The sequence below is a fragment of the Phacochoerus africanus genome, chromosome 3 (assembly GCF_016906955.1).
Source record: "Phacochoerus africanus isolate WHEZ1 chromosome 3, ROS_Pafr_v1, whole genome shotgun sequence".
Taxonomy (NCBI): domain Eukaryota; kingdom Metazoa; phylum Chordata; class Mammalia; order Artiodactyla; family Suidae; genus Phacochoerus; species Phacochoerus africanus.
Window position 1 is genome coordinate 112,529,364 of NC_062546.1, and position 24,908 is coordinate 112,554,271.

The 24,908-nt window shown below is 34.6% G+C and overlaps 1 protein-coding gene across 2 annotated transcripts in view; it reads left to right on the forward strand.

The window, feature by feature from the left end:
- The window catches only part of LOC125123135 (A disintegrin and metallopeptidase domain 3-like), a 93,850-nt gene that overhangs the window by 43,941 nt on the left and 25,001 nt on the right, over positions 1-24,908 (forward strand). For both annotated transcript variants that reach the window (XM_047772415.1, XM_047772414.1), the window contains 5 exons: positions 1,235-1,421; positions 11,103-11,201; positions 14,659-14,854; positions 15,337-15,427; positions 15,691-15,883. In XM_047772415.1, coding sequence (XP_047628371.1) covers positions 1,235-1,421; positions 11,103-11,201; positions 14,659-14,854; positions 15,337-15,427; positions 15,691-15,883 — 766 coding nt within the window. The remainder of the gene's footprint in view (positions 1-1,234; positions 1,422-11,102; positions 11,202-14,658; positions 14,855-15,336; positions 15,428-15,690; positions 15,884-24,908) is intronic.

Consider the following 24,908-nt stretch of genomic DNA (forward strand, 5'->3'; position numbering starts at 1 on the left):
TGAGGGACATTTTACCAAATAGTCAGCCTGTAATTATAAAACTTTTCAATGTCACGATATTCAGCCAAAAAACACGGTTAGTTAAACCAAGGAGACCTGAGAACTGAATGCAGCGGTTGATTCTGAACTGGATCCTTTTGCCATAAAGTGCCAGAATTGTGATGAAGGGAGTTTTGAATGTGAGGATTAAATGTTAGTAATGTTATCATTATTTCCTGATGTTGACGGTCTGTTTTAAGAGAATTCATTTCTATGTGAGAATTTATACATATAACTATTTAGAGTGATCATGACATCCCATTGGCAAATTACTCGACTTTTTCAGGAAACAAATTTCTTGTTTGTATTTTTGTATCATTTCTCTAAGTATGAAATTATTACAACTTTAAAAAAACTTATTAAACCATGTACCTAGAAATGTAGAAATATAGAAATATCAGAAATAAAACAAATCTAAGGCTTATTCCTTTTATATACTCGGTATTGAAATATTTAAATTAATTAATTTTATTATCAAAGTGCAAATAATCCAGACTTTTTTTTTTGCCTTTTATGGCCACATGTGTGGCATGTGAAAGTTCTCAGGCTAGAGGTGGAATTAGAGCTGCAATTGCTGGCCTACACCACTGCCAGAGCAACAGCGGGATCTGAGCCAAGCCATGTCTGAGACCTACACCATAGCTCAAGGCAGTGATGGATATCTTTAAGCCACTGAGCGAAGCCAGGGATAGAACCCAAATCCTCATGGATACTAGTCAGGTTTGTAATCTGCTGAGCCACAACAGGAACTCCCAATCCTGACTTTTAATACAATCAACCCTCGTTTATTTCTTCAGCTTTCTGTATTATTCCTGGTATGTTTGAATTTTCTTAATGATAATTAGTGCTCTTATAATAATGATTATAATTATGATGAAGTTGACAATAATAATGAAGTAATAAATAATAAGACATACTACTGAAACAGAGCTTTTTGTGTACCAAGCACTGTTCTGTTTCAATATATTCTAACTCATGTCACCTTAACTTCCTCAGCTTATTAGGTGTGTATTATTATATCGAATTACAATAGATATGAATTTTTAATTTACTGATTGTATTAAAAATAAAAATGCTCTCCACTTCTTGGCTTTTCTGTAAATGAAGTAGTACAGAATTCACAGCATGTTCTTGAAGAGTGTTACTTTGATAATGATTTTATTCCATTTATCTGAAGAGTATAATTTAATTTTAGACGTTCCCGTGGTGTGAAGTTTTTTAGCAGTTGCAGCATAGATGAATTTAAAAGTACAGTTTCACAGCCTGAATTTGAATGTCTTCAAAATCAGATAATTTCCAAAGTGGTTTCCCAAGGACAAGTTGCATCTTGTGGGAATGGAGTTTTGGATGCGGGTGAGCAATGTGACTGTGGAGATGCAGAGGTTAGTGAGAAACATTAATAACTTATCTAAAGATTTGCTTTTGTGTTTGTTGTATAGTTTTATAAATATAGATGTGATATAAAAGGGAAGGATTTTTTTTTAATGTTGCACTGTTTAATCAAATATCTCAGATGGGGAGGGATGGAACATGCAATAACTAACATACTGAATTTGAAGCATTTGAAGAATTTAAGCATGGGGTAAGTGCAGCACGGATTAAAGAAGTAGATTTTCTTTATTGTGTAAACATGAGTAGCAATACACACCTTTCTGTATAACCGTCAGTTCCAGCAATAGTATTGTTATCACCTAAATCATCCCTGAATTCCCCCAAAGTAACTGAATTGGATTCACTGAGCTGTTGGAGTCACATATATGCTGTTGTTCACCTTCTCATCTCCTAGCTTCAGTCCTTGCATCTGGAGAGCTTCATGCATTTTTACTTGGTTTCATAGAACTGAATTAATCCTAACCTTTGGCATGCTATTGGTTTGTTTAGCATTTGGCCATTATCTAATTTTTTCCACGTGTACTGGGAAAGAGTCCTAATCATTGAATTTTGTTGTGCCTGCCTTCATACATTTATGCATGGTGATTTTTTTTTTGAATTCTCCATAGTTGCTTGAGACTATGAAAAGTCAACAATTTTTAGGAACAAAATTCTGTATATCCTGATTATATCATAATTTTTAAATTAGTGACTCAAATCTTCTGTATTTTTAACAATTTTGATTGCCTGAACTCTCAGTACTTGAGAAATAATATTGATAGTCTAATTATGCCATTGAATTTGCATAATTTTCACTATAATTTACTTTTTCCCTGCTTTATGTATTTTGAAGTTATTCTACGTAGTGCAAACTTAGTTATTCTATCTTCCTAGAAAGTTAAATTTTTACCTTCAAACAATGAATTTCTATATTTTTAAGGTTTCTTTCTGTTTTAAAGTCTATCTGGTGTGACATGTCTGTATTTTTATATATCTATATCTATATTTGTCCACACACTAGCTTCCTTTAATTAATATTTGCCTGATACTTTTCTATTCTCACTCAGTTTATTTTACTATTAAGTTCAAAATCTACACTGTCTTTTTTTTTTTTTTTTTTTTTTTTCCCTCTTTTCTAAGGCCGCTCCCTCGTCATATGGAGGTTCCCAGGCTAGGGGTCCAATTGGAGCTGTAGCCACCGGCCTATGCCAGAGCCACAGCAATGCTGAATCCGAGCTGCGTGTGCAACCTACACCACAACTCACAGCAACGCCAGATCATTAACCCACTGAGTGAGGCCAGGGGAACCTCATGGTTCCTAGTCAGATTGATTAACCACTGCGCCATGATGGGAACTCCCACACTGTCTTAATATATTATTTTTTATATCTGGTTTATAAGATTAACCCCTTAAACATTATTGTGATTAAAATATTTTCATATTTTAAAATTAAAGTACATCATTATTTTCAGATTATTATATTTCAGATTTCTTTTGTTTTTAACTAATTGGCCTCTTTCTGTCCAAGATCTTTTCCAGAATACCTTATTACATTTAGCTATTACATTCCTCTAGATTGCATATGTTTTTTATAATTTTAGTTGCCCCCAAATTTTTATACTCTCTATGTTCCTCTTTCCACATTTAGTAATTAATTGGATTTGTATTTATTTCTTTTGATCTATGTGTTCTGTTTTCCTTTCTTCTCATTATTTCCTTCAGTGATTTATTGGCTATAACCTTTTATTTCCCTTTAGTGATGATTCTTGCACGTTCACATACCTATTTAAGGTTTAATCATATCTGGACTAACTTACCCCTAAATATCAGGTTTTATAATCCAATTAAATTACATAGTATTTTTGTAAAAATTTTATCTCTGTCATCTTTACTCTTTCCAATAGATAGTACTATGAAGACTTTGTTCAGAAAATAGTTGCCTTAGCTACCTACCATTCCTTTTATTTCTTAGTGAATTTTTATTCAGGGCTTTTTGTGTGGGTGTATGTGCCAAAGTTTCCTCCTGAAGTCATAGTAATTTCCTTTTGAATTATATTCTATTTATTAAATATACATATGCTTTAGGGCAGTTCTCTGCCCTCTTTTAAGTAGTAAATACTCATGTAATTCTCATAATTTCATTGAGGTATATAATAAACATAAAATATACACATGAGATACAGATGAAGAGTATATTGAATAGACACTTAACAAGCACCTGAAGAATTTGCCCCCAAGCCACAACAAACTTTATCTCTGACAAAAGAAATTCTTTTGTGTTCCTTCTCAAATACATGCCTGTTCCTTCCAACCATCATTTATAACTTAATCGTTTCAGTGCTTTACTTTTCATCACAGTTTTGCATCTTGTTTTTTGCATCCTTACATAACATAGTTGGACTATTCCTACTTTTATATAATTTCCAATCATAAGGTTTTATAATTTTGTAACTTGGACTAGTACTTAACAATAGTTTTCACTGATTTCAGTATTAATTTTATAAATATTTAGGTTTATCCATTCTATGTCAATGAAAATTTAAGTTTGTTTCAATTTTTGACTATTAAGTCTCAGGCATTTATGACTTTTCTTGCACATGTCTCCTCTGGCATGTGCCTACATTTCACTTGGATGTATAGATACCAATAAGCTGATGCACTGTGTCATAAAGTATACATAATTACATAACTTCAAACTGAGGATGTCTCACTTACTTTGGGTTTTCTTATCCTTGAGTGTTTTTTTCATTTCTTTTACACATTTTTTTCTGTTATTTCATCAGCATTCACATGAGAATTATAAGCAATTTTTCATCAGTATGGTAGAAGGATACATGCTCATTTTCCTCTTAACTAAGATCTCTCAGCCTGAGACAAGTTTTGTAGAGAGGACCCACATTGATCTAATTGTTTAGGTAAAAACAATAGGTGGGCTATTTCTGTTCCTGTAGGTGGGTAGCCTCTTGTTTATGGAGTTCACCAGTGTCAGAGGCCAATCTATTTATAGTGGAACTTTGGGGGTTTTTCTCACCCCAATTGTTTTGGATTGTTTCATAAAGGGCATTTGTGGAATATTGGAATGGGAATATTAGAATCAGATCTTTTCTTCACTTAACTGTGGAATAAAGTTATGTGGGTACAAATTGCAGGAGCCAGTAAATAACAAAGGAAATTCAGGGCCAATGGATGAAATCAGCTGTGTAAGTGGTCAGAAATGCCAGTGGTTGCAGAAGGTCCAAATCAGATATAGTGCCCAATGGCCAAGCTCCCCCCCCCCCTCTTTTTCCTGAACTGCTTTCATTAATTCCTGTTGCTGAGCTCCAACTATTCCCATTGAAACTTAGCTGCTTTTTAGGTAACTCAATTTAGAAGCATGTCAAGAGCATTATTTGGATGGTAATATCTGTCTTTAGTTGTATTTGTTTAAATGGCACACAATGCACAGCAATTTTCTCAGTGTAGGTCATTATAAAAGTATTATTCTTATGATATAATATTTACATACTCAATAGCATTTTGCCTATTACAATAATTAGTATAATCAATAGTATTTTACATTTTACACGAATTGGTATAATCCAGTGATACATCATGTGAGAGTACAGGATGGGAAAGCTATGCTCTAAGCCCCTTCTTATGAAATTAAAATGTTTGGCCAAATTCCCAGAATGGTAACCCTAACATTCAATGTAGTTTTGGAAGTCCTAGCCATGGCAATCAGAGAAGAAAAATAAATAGTAGGAATCCAAATTGGAAAAGAAGAAGTAAAACTATCACTGTTTGCAGATGACATGATACTCTACCTAGAAAATCCTAAAGACACTACCAGAAAACTGTTGAATGAAAACTCTGATGAATACAGTAAAGTTGCAGGATACAAAATTAATACACAGAAATTGATTACATTTCCATATACTAACAATGAGAGACCAGAAAGAGAAATTAGGGAAATGATTCCATTTACCATCACATCAAATCAAATCAAATCAAATCAAATATCTAGGAATAAATATACCTAAAGAGACAAAAGACCTGTACTCTGAAAACTATAAAACACTGATGAAAGAAATCAAAAATGACCAAACAGATGGAAAGATATAACATGCTCTTGGATTGGAAGAATCAGTAGAGTCAAATGACAGTACTACCTAAGGCAATCTACAGATTCAATGCAATCCCTATCAAATTACCAATGACATTTTTTACAGAACCAGACCAAAAAAAATTTAAATTTGTGTGGAAACAGAAAAGGCCTCGAACAGCTGAAGCAATACTGAAAAAAACCAGAACGGAGGAATCAGGCTCCCTGGCTGCAGACTATACTACAAAGCTATATTCATCAAAACAGTATGGTACTGGCACAAAACCAAAATATACTCCATGGCACATCGCTCCTTAGCCCCTCAGGCTGTCTCCACATAGCTAACCCTAGTCCTCTCCCTGGAACTGACCTCTGGAGCCCGAGTCTCAGCCCCCAGCCCCCACCTGAGTGTCTCAGGCTGTGGTGTCTGGGGTGGTGGTGCAGATGATCTGTTTGGCTCTCACTCTACTTTTCCATCCTCAGGTCAGCTGCTGTGCTTTTCTCAGCAACTTTGAGGTCCCTACATCTCAGCTGATCTCCCGGTTGGTTAGGTGGCTTCCCAGGTTGTGGATTCCTTTTCTCTTTCACAGCTCCCTCTCAGGAATGCTAGCCCCATCCTGATTCCTTTTGTCTCTCTCTCTCTCTCTTTTTTTTTTTAGACCTGAATAGACATTTCTCGAAAGAAGATATACAAATGGCCAACAAGCATATGAAAAAATGCTCAGCATCACTGATTATTAGAGAAATGAGAATCAAAACTACTATGATGTACCACCTTATACCAGTCAAAATAGCCATCATTAATAAGTCCACAGATAACAAATGCTGGAGAGGGTGTGGAGAAAAGGGAACCCTCCTGCACTGTTGGTGGGAATGTAAGCTGGTACAACCACTATGGAGAACAGTAAGGAGGCACCTCAGAAAACTAAATAGAGAAGTACCATATAACCCATCGGTCCCACTATTGGGCATATATCTGGACAAAACTGTCCTTGAAAAAGACACATGCAACCATATGTTCACTGAAGCACTATTCACAGTAGCCAAGACATGGAAACAACCTAAATGTCCATTGACAGAGGAATGGATTAAGAAGATGTGGTATATATACATAATGGAATACTACTCAGCCATAAAAAGAACAAAATAATGCCATTTGCAGCAACGTGCATGGAACTAGAGACTCTCATCCTGAGTGAAGTAAATCATAAAGAAAAAGACAAATACCATATGATATCACTTATATCTGGAACCTAATATATGGCACAAATGAACCTTTCCACAGAAAAGAAAATCATGGACCTGGAGAACAGATTTGTGGTTGCCAAGGGGGAGGAGGAGGGAGTGGGATGGACTGGGGTTTGGGGTTTAAGAGATGCAGACTATTCCATTTGGAATGGACTAGCAATGAGATCCTGCTGTATAGCACTGGGAACTATATCTAGTCACTTATGATGGAGCATGATAACTTGAGAAAAAGAATGTAAATATGTATGTGTGACTGGGTCACCTTGCTGTACAGTAAAAAATTGACAGAACACTGTAAACCAATTATGATGGAAAAAATAAAAATCATTTAAAAAATGTAAATAGTATATTAAAAGAGTAGCACAGGTAAAAAAACAAAACCAGAAATACAGATCAATGGAACAGGATACAAAGCCCAGAAATAAAATCCAAGCACATAAGGTCAACTAATCTATGACAAAGGAGGCAAGAACATACAGTAGAGGAAAGATAGTCTCATCAATAAGTGGTGCTGGGGAAACTGGGCAGCTGCATGTAAAAGAATAAAATTATAACATTCTCTTAGACTGTAAACAAAAATAAACTCCAAATGGATTAAAGACCTAAACATAAGGCCAAGTACTATAAAATTCCTAGAGGAAAACATAGGCAGAATGCTCTTTGACATAAATCATAGCAACATCTTGTTTGATCCACCTCCTATAATAATGACAATAAAGACAAAAATAAAGCAGTGGGACCTAATTATACTCAAAAGCTTCTGCACAGCAAAGGAAACCATTAAAAAATGAAGACAACCCACAGAATGGGAGAAAATCTTTGCAAATGATTCAGCCCACAAGGGTTTAATCTCCAAAATATACAAACAACTCATACAGCTCAACAACTAAAAATAAACAACCCAATGGGCCGAAGACCCAAATAGGTATTTCTCCAAAGAAGACATACAGATGGCCAGCAGGCACATGACAAAATGCTCAACATCACTAATTATCAGAAAAATGCAAATCAAAACTGCAGTGAGGTACCACCTCACACCACTTCAAGTGGCCATCATTAGCAAGTCAGCAAATAGCAAATACTAGAGAGAATGTGGAGAAAAGGGAACCCTCCTTCACTGTTGGCGGGAATGTAAATTTGTACAACCACTATGGGAAAACAGCATGGAGGTACCTCAGAAAACTAAATAGAGAACTACCATATGATCCAGCAATCCCACTCCTGGGCACATATCCAGACAAAACTTTCATTGAAAAAGATACATGCACCCCATGTTCATAGCAGTGCTATTCACAATAGTCAAAACATGGAAACAACCTAAATGTCTATTGACAGATGAATGGATTAAGACAATGTGGTACATATATACAATGGAATACTATTCAGCCATAAAAAGGACAAAATAATGCCATTTGCAGCAACATGGATGGAACTAGAGACTCTCATACTGAGTGAAGAAAGAAAGAGAAAGACAAACACCATATGATACCACTTGTATGTGGAGTCTAAAATATCACACAAATGATCTATCTACAAAACAGAAACAGATCATGGACATGGAGGGCAGACTTGTGTTTGCAAGGGGGTGGAGGGTAGAGATGGGACTGATGGGGAGTTTGGGGTTGGTAGGTACATACTTTTACATTTAGAATGGATGGGTGATGGGGTCCTACTGTACAGCACAGGGAGCTGTTTCTGGTCTCTTGGGTTAGGAAATAAAAAGAAGAATGTGTGTGTATGGGTGGCTGGGTCACTTTTCTGTACAACAGAATTTGAAGGAACATTGTAAATCAACTATAGTTCAATTACATTTTCTTTTAAATTAAAAAATATATATATATTGAATCAATTCTTCCATTTCTACTCCTCCCCATGCCTCTAAAAAAAAAAGCTGAGCTGAATTTTGATTGGGATTTTCCTGAGTCTATAAATGAATTTTAGGAGAACTGACATATTCATAATGTTGTGATTTTCAAGTAATGAACATGGTACATTGTTCCATTTTTTAAGGTGTCTTTAATTATTTAACTATAACCCTAGGTATTTCATGTTTTTGGAAGTATAAATTGTATACATGTTTTTACATTTCAATTTCCATTGTTCTTTGTAGGCATGTAGAAATAGAATTAAATCATAAAATTATTGATCACTCCTACAGCCAGCTTAACGTTGCTTTGAATGATTCATATTTTGGAAATATCTGCAAAATATCTAAATAAAAATAATCAATTAATTCCAATGCATACTTGAGTTTGTTCTAGAAATAGAGAAACATTTCAGTGTTTTTCAATACATATCATTAATTTTACAAAGAGATAAACATTGGATGATATTAAGTATTGAGGAGATATCTGATAATGTTTGGGCAACTGGGAGTGAACAAATATCCCTTTGCTTCTCAAATTTATCCATGATATAGCACAGCTACAAATTTTACAAGTTTTTGGCTTCCAGTCCCATGATGATATTCTAGTCCCAAACCGCATGTCTATTTCTAAGTCCAGAATTAGTCTAGATTTCCATAATACATTGGGTATTGTCAAATATATTCTCCAGTGTATGATGGAAATTTAGACTAATCATACATCGGAGGTTAGGCTCTCTGACTGTAGCCTTTGGAATTTTCCCTTTCATGTTATTGATTTTTGCTTTCTTTCCTCAATATTAATATTTAGTGTGTGTTCAATATTCAGTCATTTTTCATTACTATATTTATATAGTGAAGTGTGATATAGTCTTCTTAATTTTGAAACATGAAAATTCAAAAAAGACATCTGACTCATGTAAAGATTAAAATATGTTGTATAGTAATAGTTTTAATATACTTTAATAAGAAATAATTTTGCAGTTGGTATACCTGAAAATACTGTATAAAATTTTATATAGGATGTTAAATGATAATCCAGGTATGACAAAATAGCAGGTATAAGTTATCATTCCATAAATGAACTCATAAATATACTGTTTTGTGGGAAAAAAATCCAGATTACAGCTTCTCTCATAACATAACTACTCAAATAATTCAGTGTAAAATAAATATGTGTGTGTGTATGTATACATATATATATAAATATACACTAACACTTTACACACACTAATTAATAGAGCAAAGTTTTATCCATAAACTCAAAAACAGAGCTATAAAAAAAGATGATGTTTCTCAGATTTCATAAAAGATTTCCATTTCAATATATCACAATATCAAATAATCACCAAAACAAATAAAAAATACCCACCAAAACAAACATAAGTTATCATGACCAATTATTCAATGTAATAACATGTATTAGTATGTGGGAGTTAATACCATTAATATAAAAGTGCTTAAAAATGAAGGAAATAAACAGGAATACCTCAACAAAAATATGGGCACAAAAATATAAAATAAACCAGAATGTTCAGATATGTAACATTTTTGACATTAAAAAAAATAGTAAAATGAAAAGAGATGTGAACAACTTGTTATTTGTGCCTATCCTCTTTACTAATTTTTTTTTTTTTCTTTTGAGGGTCTCACCTGGGGCAATGGAGTTTCCCTGGCTATCAGTTGAACTGGAGCTACAGCTGGGGCCTACACCAAGCCACAGCAAGGCCAGATCCGAACTGCATCTGCAACCTATGCTGCAGCTTGCAGCAACCCTGGGTCCTTAACCCACTGAGCGAGGCCAGGGATCGAACCCACATCCTCATGGACACTATGTCAGGTTCTTAATCTGCTTAGCCACAATGGAAACTCTCTACTTTACTAATTTTTAAATATTGCTCTCAGTCTTAAGAAACACAACTCCTGCACAGAATAGATAACCATAAAGGAAGGAGGAAATGAGAATGTATTATAAAAAGCCCTTAATATTTTTAAACTCCATGACCAAATAACTTACAGAACTTAACTTTTAATATGAAATTCTAAAGATAAATAAGATAAAATTTTTCTTTGAAATGTTAGTGATAAAAAATATTACTATAATTTAGAAACCCCTATTTTGTCACATCTGTAAATTATTATGTATTTTCAAAATGTTTCTTGAGAATACCTAGTAAGACAGAAAAGTACTTATGATATAATAAAAGAAAAAATCTAAAAATTTACAATGTATTCATTTATGAACACAAAGAAGTTTGAAATAAATTGCATTACATTTTTAAGAGCTTAAATTATCAAGCATGAAATTATGAATAATTTCTTGATCATCTTTTTTTCCTATATCAAAATGTATTAAGTTTAAATGAACTGGTGTTAAAAATACAGAAGAACAATCATACTGTGATTGTAATTAACTTAGAGACATTTTTTGACAATAAATAAAATTATTTATTTGATTGAAAATCACTGTTACTTAACTTGATAATATTTGTTTTTAGAGATGTAGTCATAAAAAATGCTGTAATCCTAAAACTTGTGAACTGATTGCAAATGCAGAGTGTGGTACTGGGATTTGCTGTGACAAAAAAACTTGTCAGGTCAGTTTTCAAAATATTGCATTATTTTCTTTAATGAAATTTTTATGTTTGCATGGGCTCATTTTTTAGTTTTTTACAGTCTTATTTTTACTCATCTTTCATATATTTTACTTTATGTACACCACTCATAAAAGTTGATTTCAGATTTGAGAGGGGGTCCTTGGGTCTTTATCCATCACCTTTTTAGCTCTGCTTCTCACTGTATTTTTTCAGTCTCTACTCAAGACCCCTCTTATGACTGCATTAAAAAACAATCCCAGATAATTTGGGTGCTATGAGTTCCTGTTGGTCATGCCTGAATGTAGCCCTTTGTGATTAAATACCTTCTGATAAAATAATAATAAGCCCCCAGACACACATTTGACATGCAATATGCAATGTTTAAATAAACAGACAATAGTAGTTTAAAAATCTAATTTTGAAAGTAGTATAAAAGTTGTGTAGCACTGGGAACTATGTCTAGTCACTTATGATGGAGCATGATAATGTGCGAAAATAGAATGTATACATATATGTGTAACTGGGTCACCATGCTGTACAGTAGGAAAAAAACTGTATTGGGGAAATAGCTATTCAAAAATAAAAATATAAAAAAAAAAAGAAAGCAGAAAAGGAATCCATATAGAATTGTCAGCAATATATAGCATATCTAACGCAGAGGATTAGCTTTGGCAGGTTCTTGGAAGTGACTGACTGAATCTTTGACTTCCCTTAGGAAGTTTTCCCTTTAATATTCCTTCAGAGCCACATCTGATAGGAGACTGGGTGAAATCTGTGTTCTAGGGATTGCTTTTCATTCTAACAACTTACCTTCTTTGCATCACTTTCAGGAGTCTCTGACAAACATAAAAGCTGATTAATAAGAGGTTTTGATTGTCAGATTTTTTTTCTCCCATCAATGAAATCTCTCCTAATATCATTCCTGTGTGGGTTCTTTTTTACTCTATGGGTTAGGTATTAAAGCCAATGGTCATTTGTTTTCAATGCACATTAATGTACATCCTAGGGATTCTGCTTCTTAGCAGTAAACCTTGTTGCTTTTCCTTCACCAGAGTTCTCATCTTAGTCTTATCTCCAAATCAGTGGGGTTGAGCAGTAAGACTTTTCTAAACAGCCCACTGCCCTCTACCTACATCCCAAGGCATAGTTCTTTAAATGGAGGTAATTGCTATATTTGGTTAGTGAAAATTCATAGTATAAGTTGCTAGGGAGGGCTTTAAGGTAATAGCTAAATGTACTATGCACTCTGACAGTTCACATTCATTTTAGTATGTGTTATAGCAGAGAATTTGGCCTTTGATGGCATTTAAAGGCTCACAGGTGCCTTACACTCTACTCTTTTTTACTAGTGGCCATAAGATAAAATGGCTTTCTATTTTCTTCTCTATCTACTTCAGTTAGGCTAGTTTTCACTGACATTTTTCTGAAATTTAGTGATTTGATCCAGCTTTTCTCTTACAAATTTTCAATTTAGATAAACACAAGCCCAAGTACAAAGAGAAAGACCAATAGTTTAACTGGCTGTTTTTCTGACACATAACAGTAATTAACATGTTTTTAGCCAGTATCCAGACATTTCTATATGAATTTTAAGAATTTGTAGTTGGTACTGCAGAACACCAATTATGTATTGGTCAGTTGCGTCTTGATGACAAACAGTGAAACAAAGAAAAACAAACACTTAGGAAGCTTAAGAGATGAGTCTAGCTTCATTTTCAGGTGCATCTCTTTAAAACAGGAACAACAGAATTCTTACCCTGTACATCTGTTGTAAATCCTTGCCTTTTTGTTGGCAGTTCTCAAACAAGCTTTTTCTGTATGTGATACAGAGAGCTCATTACTGTTCCTGGCATTTCTAGTCCAGAGTATATGATATTTCAGAAGAGCAGAGGGCTCCTCTCTTTCCCAACATCCATCTCCATCCTGGTAGTGGTGGAAATTCTGACCTCCCCCCAACACTTCATTCTAAGTTAAATTTCCCACTATTGTGTCTAGGGAGAAGTGTCTGACTATCATCCTGGGTCACAAGCAGTTTTATGGAATTTATAAACTCCTCATGGTGGAAGTGGAATGGGTCCTGGAAGGAAAATTACTTGAGATACAAAAAGGAGAAAGATATCCATTAAGAAACATTTTAGAAATATGGTAAAGACTGGCTGAGTTAGTTACAGTATTTCATGAGTGCAATTAATGTCTCCAAGAATCAGAAGATGACAAACAAATACACATATTTTTATGTCAGATATTTTCTCTTTATCTTAAAGCAAATATCCAGGACAGCCACAGCATTTTAATTATGACAGCTTTTATTAGATCTAGTTTTAAAATTGAAGTGAAAATCACTCAATAGAAAATTACCATTTTCCTTTTTTTTTTTTTTGGCCTGTGCCAGCATTATGTGGAAGTTCCCAGATTTAGGGATGGAGCACTCACAACATCTATCCAAGCCACAGCAGTGACAATGCTAAGTCTTAACCCACTGCATTACCAGGAGAACTCCAAAAAATTAACCATTTTCAAGTGAACAATTCAGTAGCACTTAGAGTATTCACAATGCTGTGGAACTACCACCTGGATCTAGTTCCATCACAGATTCATCACCCAAACAGGAAACACCCAACCAATTACGCACCAAGCTTCCTTTATTATTGAATAATAATAAACCCACCCCCCTTTGGAGCCCTATCTGAAACTGAAGGCCCTCTGTCTCAATCCAGGAGTGCTTTCCTGCTTAGGTTTGTTCTGCCGATCATGAAACTGTGCTTCATGCAAGCGAGACAGGCTTTTATTCAATGGCTGGAAAATGGAGAAGGGGAGCTCATGTTCCAAAAGCACCTTGTCCATGACTACAAGTGGAGTCAAACTCCTTATACAAAAAAGAGAAGGTTATAGCAGGCAGGGGTCTTTTGTCATTCTGATTCATGGAAATGGGTGGCAATTTCCCAGAATGCATTTCAAGCACCTTTTCTGCCCTTGGCAGTTGGAAGTAGGTCAAAACAATATGGCACTGCAAGGGGGAAATCTTCGCATTAAGACAAGACATTAAGGAGCTGCAGAGGACCTTTGTCCCACTGAAATTCAGTCAGCTTATACCAGTTTAAGTTCTTTTTTTCCTGTCATGTAGTCACAGCTAGAAATACACAGTTTTGGTTTTCTGCAAGTTTGCCTGGAGGGAGGTTTTTATTAGAAGTGGCAGAGGTTGGGCTTGGGTACTCTATTCCTTTATGTGGCTGAAAACATTCAGTTGTACAGATACTATAATTTGTTTATCCACCCATCCACTTAGGGATATTTGGGTTCTTTCCAATCTATTTTACCAGAACTTTTAAGTAAACTTATAACTTAACATTAAATAATTATAGAAAGTGATAGTTAAAAATACAATTTTGCTATTAAAATTTTTTACGTTTTGTTTTACTACTTTAAAAACAAATGTTTGTTTTTCTTTTTCTCACAGCTAGCTGAAAGAGGAACTCTATGTAGGAGAAGCACAGATACGTGTGATTTTCCAGAATATTGCAATGGGATAGCTGAATTTTGTGTACCTGATGTGAAATCTGCTGATTTAGAAACATGCAATAATAAGACTGCCTTTTGCTTTCAAGGATTGTGCCGAGATCCAGATAAGCAGTGTGCAGAGTTATTTGGAAAATGTAATAAGTTTTATCTCTCTCTTATTTTGAGGTTTAATTTAATTTTTTTTCTAAAGTCAATAATCTATGCCATATCCATAATAATAATTGTTGTTTAAATTTGGTGATAAAACTGCAAATCAAAGCAACTTTGACCCATGTCAAGAGGTAAAATAGACCTAATAAGTACAGGACAAAAGAATAGGATATTAGTCCAATTTCAGGTGATTGCTGGAAATGGAGTAGACTATTAGAATTACAGATAAGGAAGCAAATGACTGTTTTACCTCTTAATCATTTCTTCATGATCATAACAATTTTTCTCTTCTCAAGTATGTATGTTTAGTATTTCTCCTTCATGTATAGCCAGTAGATGGCACCTAAAATTTATAGTCGATGGCATTGATTGGGCTTTGTTGTCTCGATGTCTCTATATAAATATTACCATTTTTAGTTTTTAGTGTTTTTTGAGATGAGTAATTAAACGTTATCTATATTTTCAGTTGCAAGGGGAGGTTCTGATCTATGTTCACAACACGTGAATGGCCAAACAGATAACTTTGGAAACTGTCGTGGTCGATTTTGTGGTTATCGGTGTGTATTTAAGAAAATATACATTTTCCAAATGCTGTGTATGTGTAAGCGTATATACTACAAAGAATCAGTACAAATGAGAGATGACTATAGTATATAAAGTTAAACTTACATGTTGTACTTCATAAGGTGATGTGTGTTCTGAATAACCTTGGTGTTATGATCTTAATAAAATTGTAAATTGTCTTCATATTTTGAACTATTAAGCAATATATTGTGTTACTAGGTAACATATGAGTAATTTTCTCTGTCTTATATAACAGGGATTTGAATTGTGGAAAGATAGTTTGTACCTGGATGCGTTCAGAAGTAGTGCCATTTAAAAATTTTGATACTCAGTATACTTACTATAAAGGACTTTTATGTGTATCTGCACAACTAAGAAATTCGACACCAGTAAATTTACCAGAGGATTTTACCTATACATGGGATGGCACTATGTGTGGTCCAGAACAGGTAAATAAAATTTTTTCTTGATGTTATATGTGGTGTGTGTGTGTGTGTGTGTGTGTGTGTGTGTGTAAGAGCAAGATTGGGAATGAGAGAGCTTAAGATTTTTTATTTTTTATTTATTTTTAATTTTATTTTTTTTCTTTTTAGAGCCGCACCTGTGGCATATGGAAATTCCCTGTCTAGGGGTCGAATTGGAGCTACCACTGCCAGCCTACACCACAGCCACAGCAGTGAAGGATCCAAGCTGCGTCTGAGACCTACATACCACAGCTCATGGCAATGCTGGATCCTTGACCCACTGAATGAGGCTGGGGATTCAACCCGCATCCTCATGAATACTAGTCGGATTCATTTCCTCTGTGCCATGACAGGAACGCCAAGATTTTTTATTTGTAATTGGTACCATTTTGTTTACTGCATCATGATCTTAAGCCCTAAAAGGCAAAATTTCTGTTGATCAAAGAAACACTTGCTTTATTTATTATGTGTCACTTTTCATAATGAATTTTACTATAGGTATTTAAAGTGAGATACACTTGAGTATCTCACTTAACCTCTTCCTTAGGCCAGAATCTGGTGTGCAATAATTTGTGTGAGAAAACGGAAGAAAAAATTATCAAATAAGACACTCAAAAAACAGGTCAGAACAACCTGAATAGTAACAACAACAGAGAGTTAATTTGGTTGTAAAGAAAGTAAAACATATATTTACTCATTAGCCTACTTCCCTAATTCTTTTTCTAAAAGCATAATATACTTATTAAAAATTGCCTTTCTTAAGCCATAAGAATAAAACAGGGAGCTCCTATTGTGGCTCAGTGGGTTAAGAACCCAACCGTGTCTGCAAGGTTGTGGGTTTGATCCCTGGCTTCACTCAGTGGGTTAAGGATCAAGTGTTGCCACTGCTGTGGTATAGGCCACAGGCGCAACTCCAATCTGGCATTGCTGTGGCTGTGGGGTAGGCTGGCAGCTGAAGCTCCAGTTGGACCCCTAGCCTGGGAACTTCCAGAGGCCGTGGGTGCTGCCTTAAAACAAAACAAAACAAAACAAAACAAAAACAAAACAAACAAACAAAACAGAGTTTAAAGACATGAAAAATAAGAAAAATGGAAGCAAACAGTAAACTTATCCCAGAATGAGAAAGATGTTCTGTCTAGTTTCCTGCCACTTGGGCCATGTCCACCTTCCTGTTGATAACTAGTTCTCTTCCTGCTCTAACAACGTGACGGTCTATTTTAGAAGCTGGCCTTTAGACCTTGGTACTGCCAGTAGTTTAATTGGAGAGTGCCTATTCTAGAGGACACACCACTGCAGAAGCCCAAATTCTGTAATTGCCATGAATTCAATTGCTTTAAGAAATAAAATACTCTTCTAATTTTTCTCCCTTGGGATAAAAATACTGTGCTGAGGGTGTCCTGTAACTGAGATAAAGGGAGAGGTGAGTAGTGAATATGGAGAACTAACTAGTTCTGTGGCTTTGCAGATAGGCTTCCTTCCATTGATCATTCCACACCGTGGCCACCCTTTTCAATCTTGTCCTTTCAGCTCTTCATTCTGTTTTTCCTTAGGACTCTGAGGCTGCAGCTCCTCTAGTATGTTGTGAGGCTAATCAACTAGGTTCTCTCCTTTGCCACCGTGTTCCACGTAGTTGCTTTCTCACTTCCTTTCATCCAACAGTGACCTTCATTTTATTTCAAATCCCAGGAAGTTCTAATTGCCTGTCTTTGATTTTCCTTTACTCTCATTTATTGGGAAAGAGAGGGGCTGTGGGGGGCACCACACCTATGAATTTGAATTGGACTCATTCTGTGGTAATTTTAAAAATTCATCAAGGATGTACCTTATTTTCATTTGTTATTCTACAGTGTTCAGTTGTTTTCAGAGAGGTTAGAAAGAAAAGGTTTCTTTACCACATTCTCATTAAATGTGGGTCCTTTTAAAAATCAATCTGTTGATTGATAGGTAAGACGAGAGAGAAAAAGAGGCGTGAGTTCTTATTATTTATCAACATGAAGAGGAGTATGTCTTCCTTATTAGTTATAATAAAAATTATAAGTAAATACTAAGTTTAATACTGTAATATATTGGGTGAATAATATATCAGAGATAGGTAATATTCCATTAAAGTGAATTTGCTTAATATTGGTTGTGATAGAAGGCTTCATTAAACTATTTATAAGAAAGGACAGGAGTTTATCAAGCTGATCATACCACAAGTAAGTAAGAGACATTAAGTTCATCCGAGGACATTCATTTAAAACTTCAAAAAACAATGTCCGGGACATATAATTGTCCAAAAATAGATAAGCTAATCAATGAATGAATAAATAAAATTGTTTTTTCCTTACCCATTCTTTTTTTAGCCCATTTTATTTTTTTAAATAATTCAATGAATTTTATTATAATTGTGCAACTTTCATCACAACCTAATTTTAGAACATTTACATCCCAAATCCCCAGTAACCGTAAGTTTTTCAAAGGCTGTGAGTCTGTTTCTGTTCTGCAAATAAGTTCATTTGTAGCCTTTTTTTTTTAGATTCCATATATTAGTGGTATATGATATTTGTCACTCACTATCTGACTAACTTTACTTAGTATGACAATCTGTAGGTCCATCCATGTTGCTGCAAATGGCATTTTTTCATTCTTTTATATGGACAAGTAATAATTTCACAATTCCTTTGTATGTATGTACCACATATTCTTTATCCATTCCTCTGGCGATAGACAATTAGATTGCTTCCATGTCTTTGCTGTTGTATATAGTGCTTCATTGAATACTGGAGTACAAGTGTATCTTTTTGAATCATGGTTTTCTCCAGATAGATGCCCAAGAGTGGGATTGCTGGATCATATGGTAATTATATTTTTAGTATTTAGAGGAACCTCCATAGTGTTTTTATTGTGGTTGCACCAGTATATATTCCCACCCACAGTGTAAGAGGGTTTGCACCCTCTACAGCATTTATTGTTTGTAGGCTTTTTGATGATGGCCATTATGGCTGGTGTAAGCTAGTAACTCAGTAGTTTTGATTTGCATTTCTCTAGTAATTAATGATGTTGAGCATATTTTCATGTGTATTTTGGCCATCTGTATGTCTTCTTTGGAGAAATATCTGTTTAGACCTTCTGCCCATTTTTTAGTGGAGTTGTTTGTTCTTTTGATATTGAACTGTAGGAGGTGTTTATACATTTTGGACATTATTAATCCCTTATCAGTCACTTCATTTGCAAATATTTTCTCCCATTCTGTGCGTTGTTTTTATGTTTTGTTTACAGTTTCCTTTGCTATGCAAAAACTTTGAAGTTTAATTAGGTCCCATTTGTTTAATTAGGTGCCATTTGTTTACTTTTGTTTTTATTGTCATTACTTTAGGAAGTGGAATTGGGAAGATATTGCCACAATTTTTTGCCAGAGAGTGTCCAGCCTGTGTTTTCCTCTAAGAGTTTTAGAGTATCCATCTGGTCTTACATTTAGGTCTTTAATCAATTTTGAGTTTATTTTTGTGTATGGTGTTAGGGAATGTTCTAATTTAATTCTTTTATATGTAGCTGTCCAGTTTTCCCAGCACCACTTACTGAAGAGACTGTCTTTTCTCCATTGTATAATCTTGCCTCCTTTGTCGTAGATTAGTTGACTCTAGGTGCGTGGGTTTATTTCTGGGCTTTCTATCCTGTTCCATTGATCTATATTTCTGTTTTTGTGGCAGTAACATACAGTTTTGATGACTGTAGCTTTGTAGTATAGTTTGAAGTGAGGGAGCCTGATTCCTCCAGTTCTGCTTTTTCTTTTCAATATTGCTTTGGCTATTTGGTGTTTTTTTTGTTTCCATACAAATTAAAATTTTTTTGTTCTAGTTCAGTGAAAAATGCCATTGGTAATTTGATAGAGATTGCATTGAATCTGCAGATTGCCTTGGGTAATATAGTCATATTGACAATGTTGATTCTTCAATCCAAAAGCATGGTATATCTTCCCATCTGTGTCATCTTTGCCTTCCTTCATCAGTGTCTTATAGTTTTCAGAGTACAATTTTTTGGGTTTTTTTTTTTTTTGGTCTCTTTAAATAGCTTTATTCCTAGATAGTTTATTCTTTTTGATGTGATAGTAAATGGGATTGTTTCCCTGATTTCCTTTTCTGATCTTTTGTTGTTAGTATATAGAAATGAAATCTATTTCTGTGTATTAATTTTGTATCCTGCAACTTAACCAGATTCCTTGATGAGCTCTAACAGTTTTCTGGTAGCATCTTTAGAATTTTCTAGGTATAGTAAAATGCCATCTGCAAACAATGATAGTTTTACTTCTTCTTTTCAAATTTGGATTCCTTTTATTTCTTTTTCTTCTCTGATTGCCATGGCTAGGATTTCCAAAGCTGTGTTGAAAAGAAGTCACAAGAGCAGCATCCTTGTCTTATTCCTGAACTTAGAGGGAATTCCTTCAGCTTTTCACTGTTGAGAATGATGTTAGGTGTGGGTTTGTCATATATGGCCTTTATTATGTTGGGATAGGTTCCCTCAATGCCAAGTTTCTGGAGTTTTTTTGTTTTTTGTTTTTTGGTTTTTTTTTTTTATAGGAACGGGTGTTGGATTTTGTCAAAATCTTTTTATGCATCTATTGAGAGGATCATGTGGTTTTCATTCTTCAGTTTGTTAATATGGTTTATCACACTAATTGATTTGCATATATTGAAAAATCCTTGTATCTCTGGGATAAATCCCATTGATCCTTGGCTAAAAGGTATATGATCCCGTTAAGGTATTGCTGGATACAGTTAGCTAGTATTTTGTAGAAGATTTTTGCATTTATGTTCAACAGTGATATTGGCCTGTAATTTACTTTTTTGTGGTATCTGTGTCTGGTTTTAGTATCAGGGTGATATGGCCTCATAGAATAAGTTTTGGAGTGTTCCTTCTTCTGCAATTTTTTGGAATAGTTTCAGAGGGTAAGTGTTAATTCTCCTCTAAATTTTTGATAGAATTTGTCTGCTAAGCTATCTGGTCCTGGCCTTTTGTTTGTTGGAAGTTTTTAAATCACAGTTTCAATTTCAGTACTTGTGATTGGTGCAGTCATCTTTTCTATTTCTTCCTGGTTTAGTTTTGAAAGAGTGTACCTTTCTAAGAATTTGTCCATTGCTTCAAGGTTGTCCATTTTATTGATATATATTTGCTTGTAGTAGTCTCTTATGATCCTTTGTAGTTCTGTGATATCTATTATAACATCTTTTTCATTTCTAATTTTATTGATTTGAGTCCTCTCTCTTTTGTTCTTGATGAGTCTGGCTAAGGGTTTATCAATTTTGTTGATCTTTTCAAAGAAGCAGCTTTTAGTTTCATTAATCATTTCTATTGTTCCCTTCCTTTCTATTTCATTTATTTCTGCTCTGATCTTTATGATTTCTTTCCTTCTGCTAACTTTGGGTTTTGTTTTTTCTTCATCTAGTTGCTTTAGGTGCAAAGTTAGGTTGTTTATTTGAGATTTTTCTTGTTTCCCTGTGTAAGCTTGTACTGCTGTAAATTTTCCTCTTAAAACTGCTTTTGCTGTATCCCACAGGTCTTGATCCTTGTGTCTTCATTGTCATTTGCTTCTAGACATTTTAAAATTTCCTCTTTGATTTATTAAGTGATCCATTGGTTGTTTAGTAGCATGTTGTTTAGTTGCCATGTGTTTGTGTTTTTTGCAGTTTTTTTTCTTGTTGTTGATTTCTACTTTTACAGCATCGTGGTTGGAAAAGATGCTTGATATGATTCAAGTTTTTTTTTTCAATTTTTCAAGGCTTGATTTGTGGCCAAGAATGTGATATATCCTAGAGAATGTTCTGTGTGCACTTGAGAAGAATGTGTATTCTTCTGCTTTTGGATGGAATATTCTATAAATATCTATTAAGTCCATCGGATCTAATGCATCATAAGGCCTTTTTTTCCTTGTCGATTTTCTGCCCAAATGATCTGTCCATTGCTATAAGTGGGGTGTTAAAGTTCCTCACTATTATTGTGTTATTGGAGATTTCTCCTCTTAAGGCTGTTAGCAGTCACCTCATATATTGAGGTGTTCCTATGTTGGGTGCATATATATTTACGATTGTTATATCTTTTTTTGGATTGATCCTTTGTTCATTATATAATGATTTTCTTTGTCCCTTGTAACAAACATTCTTTATTTTAAGGTCTATTTTGTCTGATATGAATATAGCCACTGCAGCTCTCTTTTGATTTCCATTTGCATGGAATATCTTCTTCCATCCTCTCACTTCCAGTTCGTAGGAGTCCTTAGAACTTAAATGGGTCTCTTGAAGACAGAGTACATGTGGGTTTTGTTTTTTTATCTATTCAGCCAGTCTCTGTCTTTGGATTGGAGCATTTAGACCATTTACATTTAGGTTAATTATTGATATGTATGTTATTACTGCCATTTTGTTAATTGTTTTGGATTTGTTTTGTTGGTCTTTTTTCTTCCTTTCTTCTCTTGTTCTCTTTTCTTGTGGTTTGATGACTATATATATATATATATATATATATATATATATGATTGTTTTAAGTTGTTGGTCTTTTAATTGCAAATGCATCTCCAATGTCCTGCCTTTGTACCCTTCTTTTCTCATGATTTCTGGTTTTGGTAGCATATTTGTGTGTGGATGATTTCCTGCCTTTACTATATTTCCCTTTACTGGTAAGCCTTCTCATTTGTAATTTTACTATTTTTAGCTGTTTCCTTTTCTACCTAGAGATGTTCCTTTAGTATTTGTCATAAAGCTGATTTAGTGGTACTGAATTCTCTTAGCTTTTGCTATCTGTAAAGCTTTTGATTTCTTCTTCAGATCTGAATGAGAACCTTGCTGAGTAGAATATTCTTGGTTGGAAATTTTTTCCTTTCATCACGTTAAGTATATTATGTCACTCTCTTCTGGCCTGCAGAGTTTCTGCTGAAAAAATAGCTGATAAACTTATCAGGGTTCCCTTGTATGTTATTTGTTGCTTTTCTCTAGCTACTTTCAGTATTTTATCTTTGTCTTTAATTTTGGTCAGTTTAATTAATATGTGTCTCAGGGTGTTCCTCCTTGGGTTTATTTTATTTGGTGTTCATTGTGCTTCCTGGATTTGAGTAAGTGAATCTTTCCACATATTAGGGAAGTTTTCAGCTATTATCTCTTTATATATTTTCTCCAGGAATTTCTCTCTGTCTCTTCTCCTTCTGGCACTCCTATAATGTGGATGTTGGTGCATTTAAACCTTTCCCAGAGCACTCTTAGACTTTCTTTATTTCTTTTCATTCTTTCTTCTTTATTCTGTTCTATATCAGTGATTTCCAACAGTCTGTCTACCACTTCACTTATTCCTTCTTTTGCCTACTGTATTCTGCTACTGGTTCCTTCTAGTGAATTTTTTTTTTGTTATTGTATTTTGAATCTCTGCTTTCTTGATCCTTAAAACTTCTCTTTCTTTGGTTAGTATTTCTTGTAATTTATCAAACTTTGGCTCCAGTTTTTCCCCAAGACCTTGAATCATCTTTACTATCTTTACTTAATGTCTTTTTCATGGAGGTTGCTAATCCTCAAAACACTTAGCCATCTTTCTGAGTTTTTTTCTTGTTCCATCACCTGTGTCATATTTCTCTGCCTTTTCATTTTGTATAGATTTTTGTGTGGGTCTCCTTTTTTCAGGCTATAGGGTTGTAACATCTCTTGCTTCGGGTGCCTACCACCTTGTTGGTAAAGTTGGTACAAGGGCTTGTTGCAGGCTTCCTTATGGGAGGGACTGGTGCTTGTCCACTGGTAGGTGGAGCCGATTATTATCCCTCTGGTGGGTGGGGCTTTGTCTCTGGCTATGATCAGAGACAGCCTGTTTGCATATGGGTGGGGCTGTGTTCTCACTCTGTTGGTTGTTTGGCCTGGGACTTCTCAGCCCTGATGGATGGGACCAGATTTTTCCAAAATGGCTACCTCCAGAGGAGTTCACACTCGTGATTATACCCAAGGTCTCTTCCTCCAATATCCTTCCCCAAGGGGAGCCATAGAAGCCCCCTTTTTCCCAGGAGATCCTCTGACCCAGATTCTTCTGGAGTGTCTGCTTTTCCCTGGGACCCAGTGTACATGAAAGCTTGTTGCACTCTCCTAGAGTGGAGTCTTTGTTTCCCCCAGAGTATTTTGTTGATGGTTGTTCAGCAGTTGGTTGTAATTTTGGTGTTTCCATGAAATAAGGTGAGGTTAAGTCCTTCTACTCTGCCATCTTAATTGCATTCTCCTTATCCATTCTTGTACACAAAATGGTATGAAAATATGCTTACATAATCCACACTTTTCTCCTCAGGAAATAGTTTTCAGTTAAGTCAGTGATTTATTTATTTTTTTTAACCGAGATATGATTTCTTCTAGGACACTATATTGTCTCTTATTTAAAGATGGGATCTTATATGACAGTTAATATTCAAAACATCATCCCAGCCATTGACAAAAGCCAAGTATTTTCATACTGTTCCTTGCTTTTCCTGTTGTTATAAAAGATCCAGCTATGATTTCATCTGTTTGGATGAAGGAAATTATCTCAGAAGAATGGTTCTTAACTTTTCATGGCTATTTGTCCCCTAAAAACAACCCAAAGAAGTGTGACTAGTTTATTGTTGCTTCAATTACAATGTTTAAGGAGCACTAGAATTAAAATAATTTTGTGGACAGATAATTCTGGTGTTATTCTTGCTGATTTCATCAAAGCACTTTCAGTTAATAAACTGATATTTGTTCTTTTCTTAATTAGTGATGGTGATAGAAAATAATGATTTTTTTTAGACTGTTCATCAGATAGTATTCTATGAGATATTTAAGAAAATTCATCAGGTAGTCTTAGTAGATTCTCTCAAAGATACTCAAACTAAAGTGAAATTTGGATAGACAAATATTAACATAAAGTCTACATAGAAATTAGATTAAATAGATAGATACTCAAAATAATATCCTGTATTTAGTGAGCATTTTACTATGTGCTAAGCATGGCTTTTATTCCTTTATGCATAACAAGCTACTTCATGTCCATA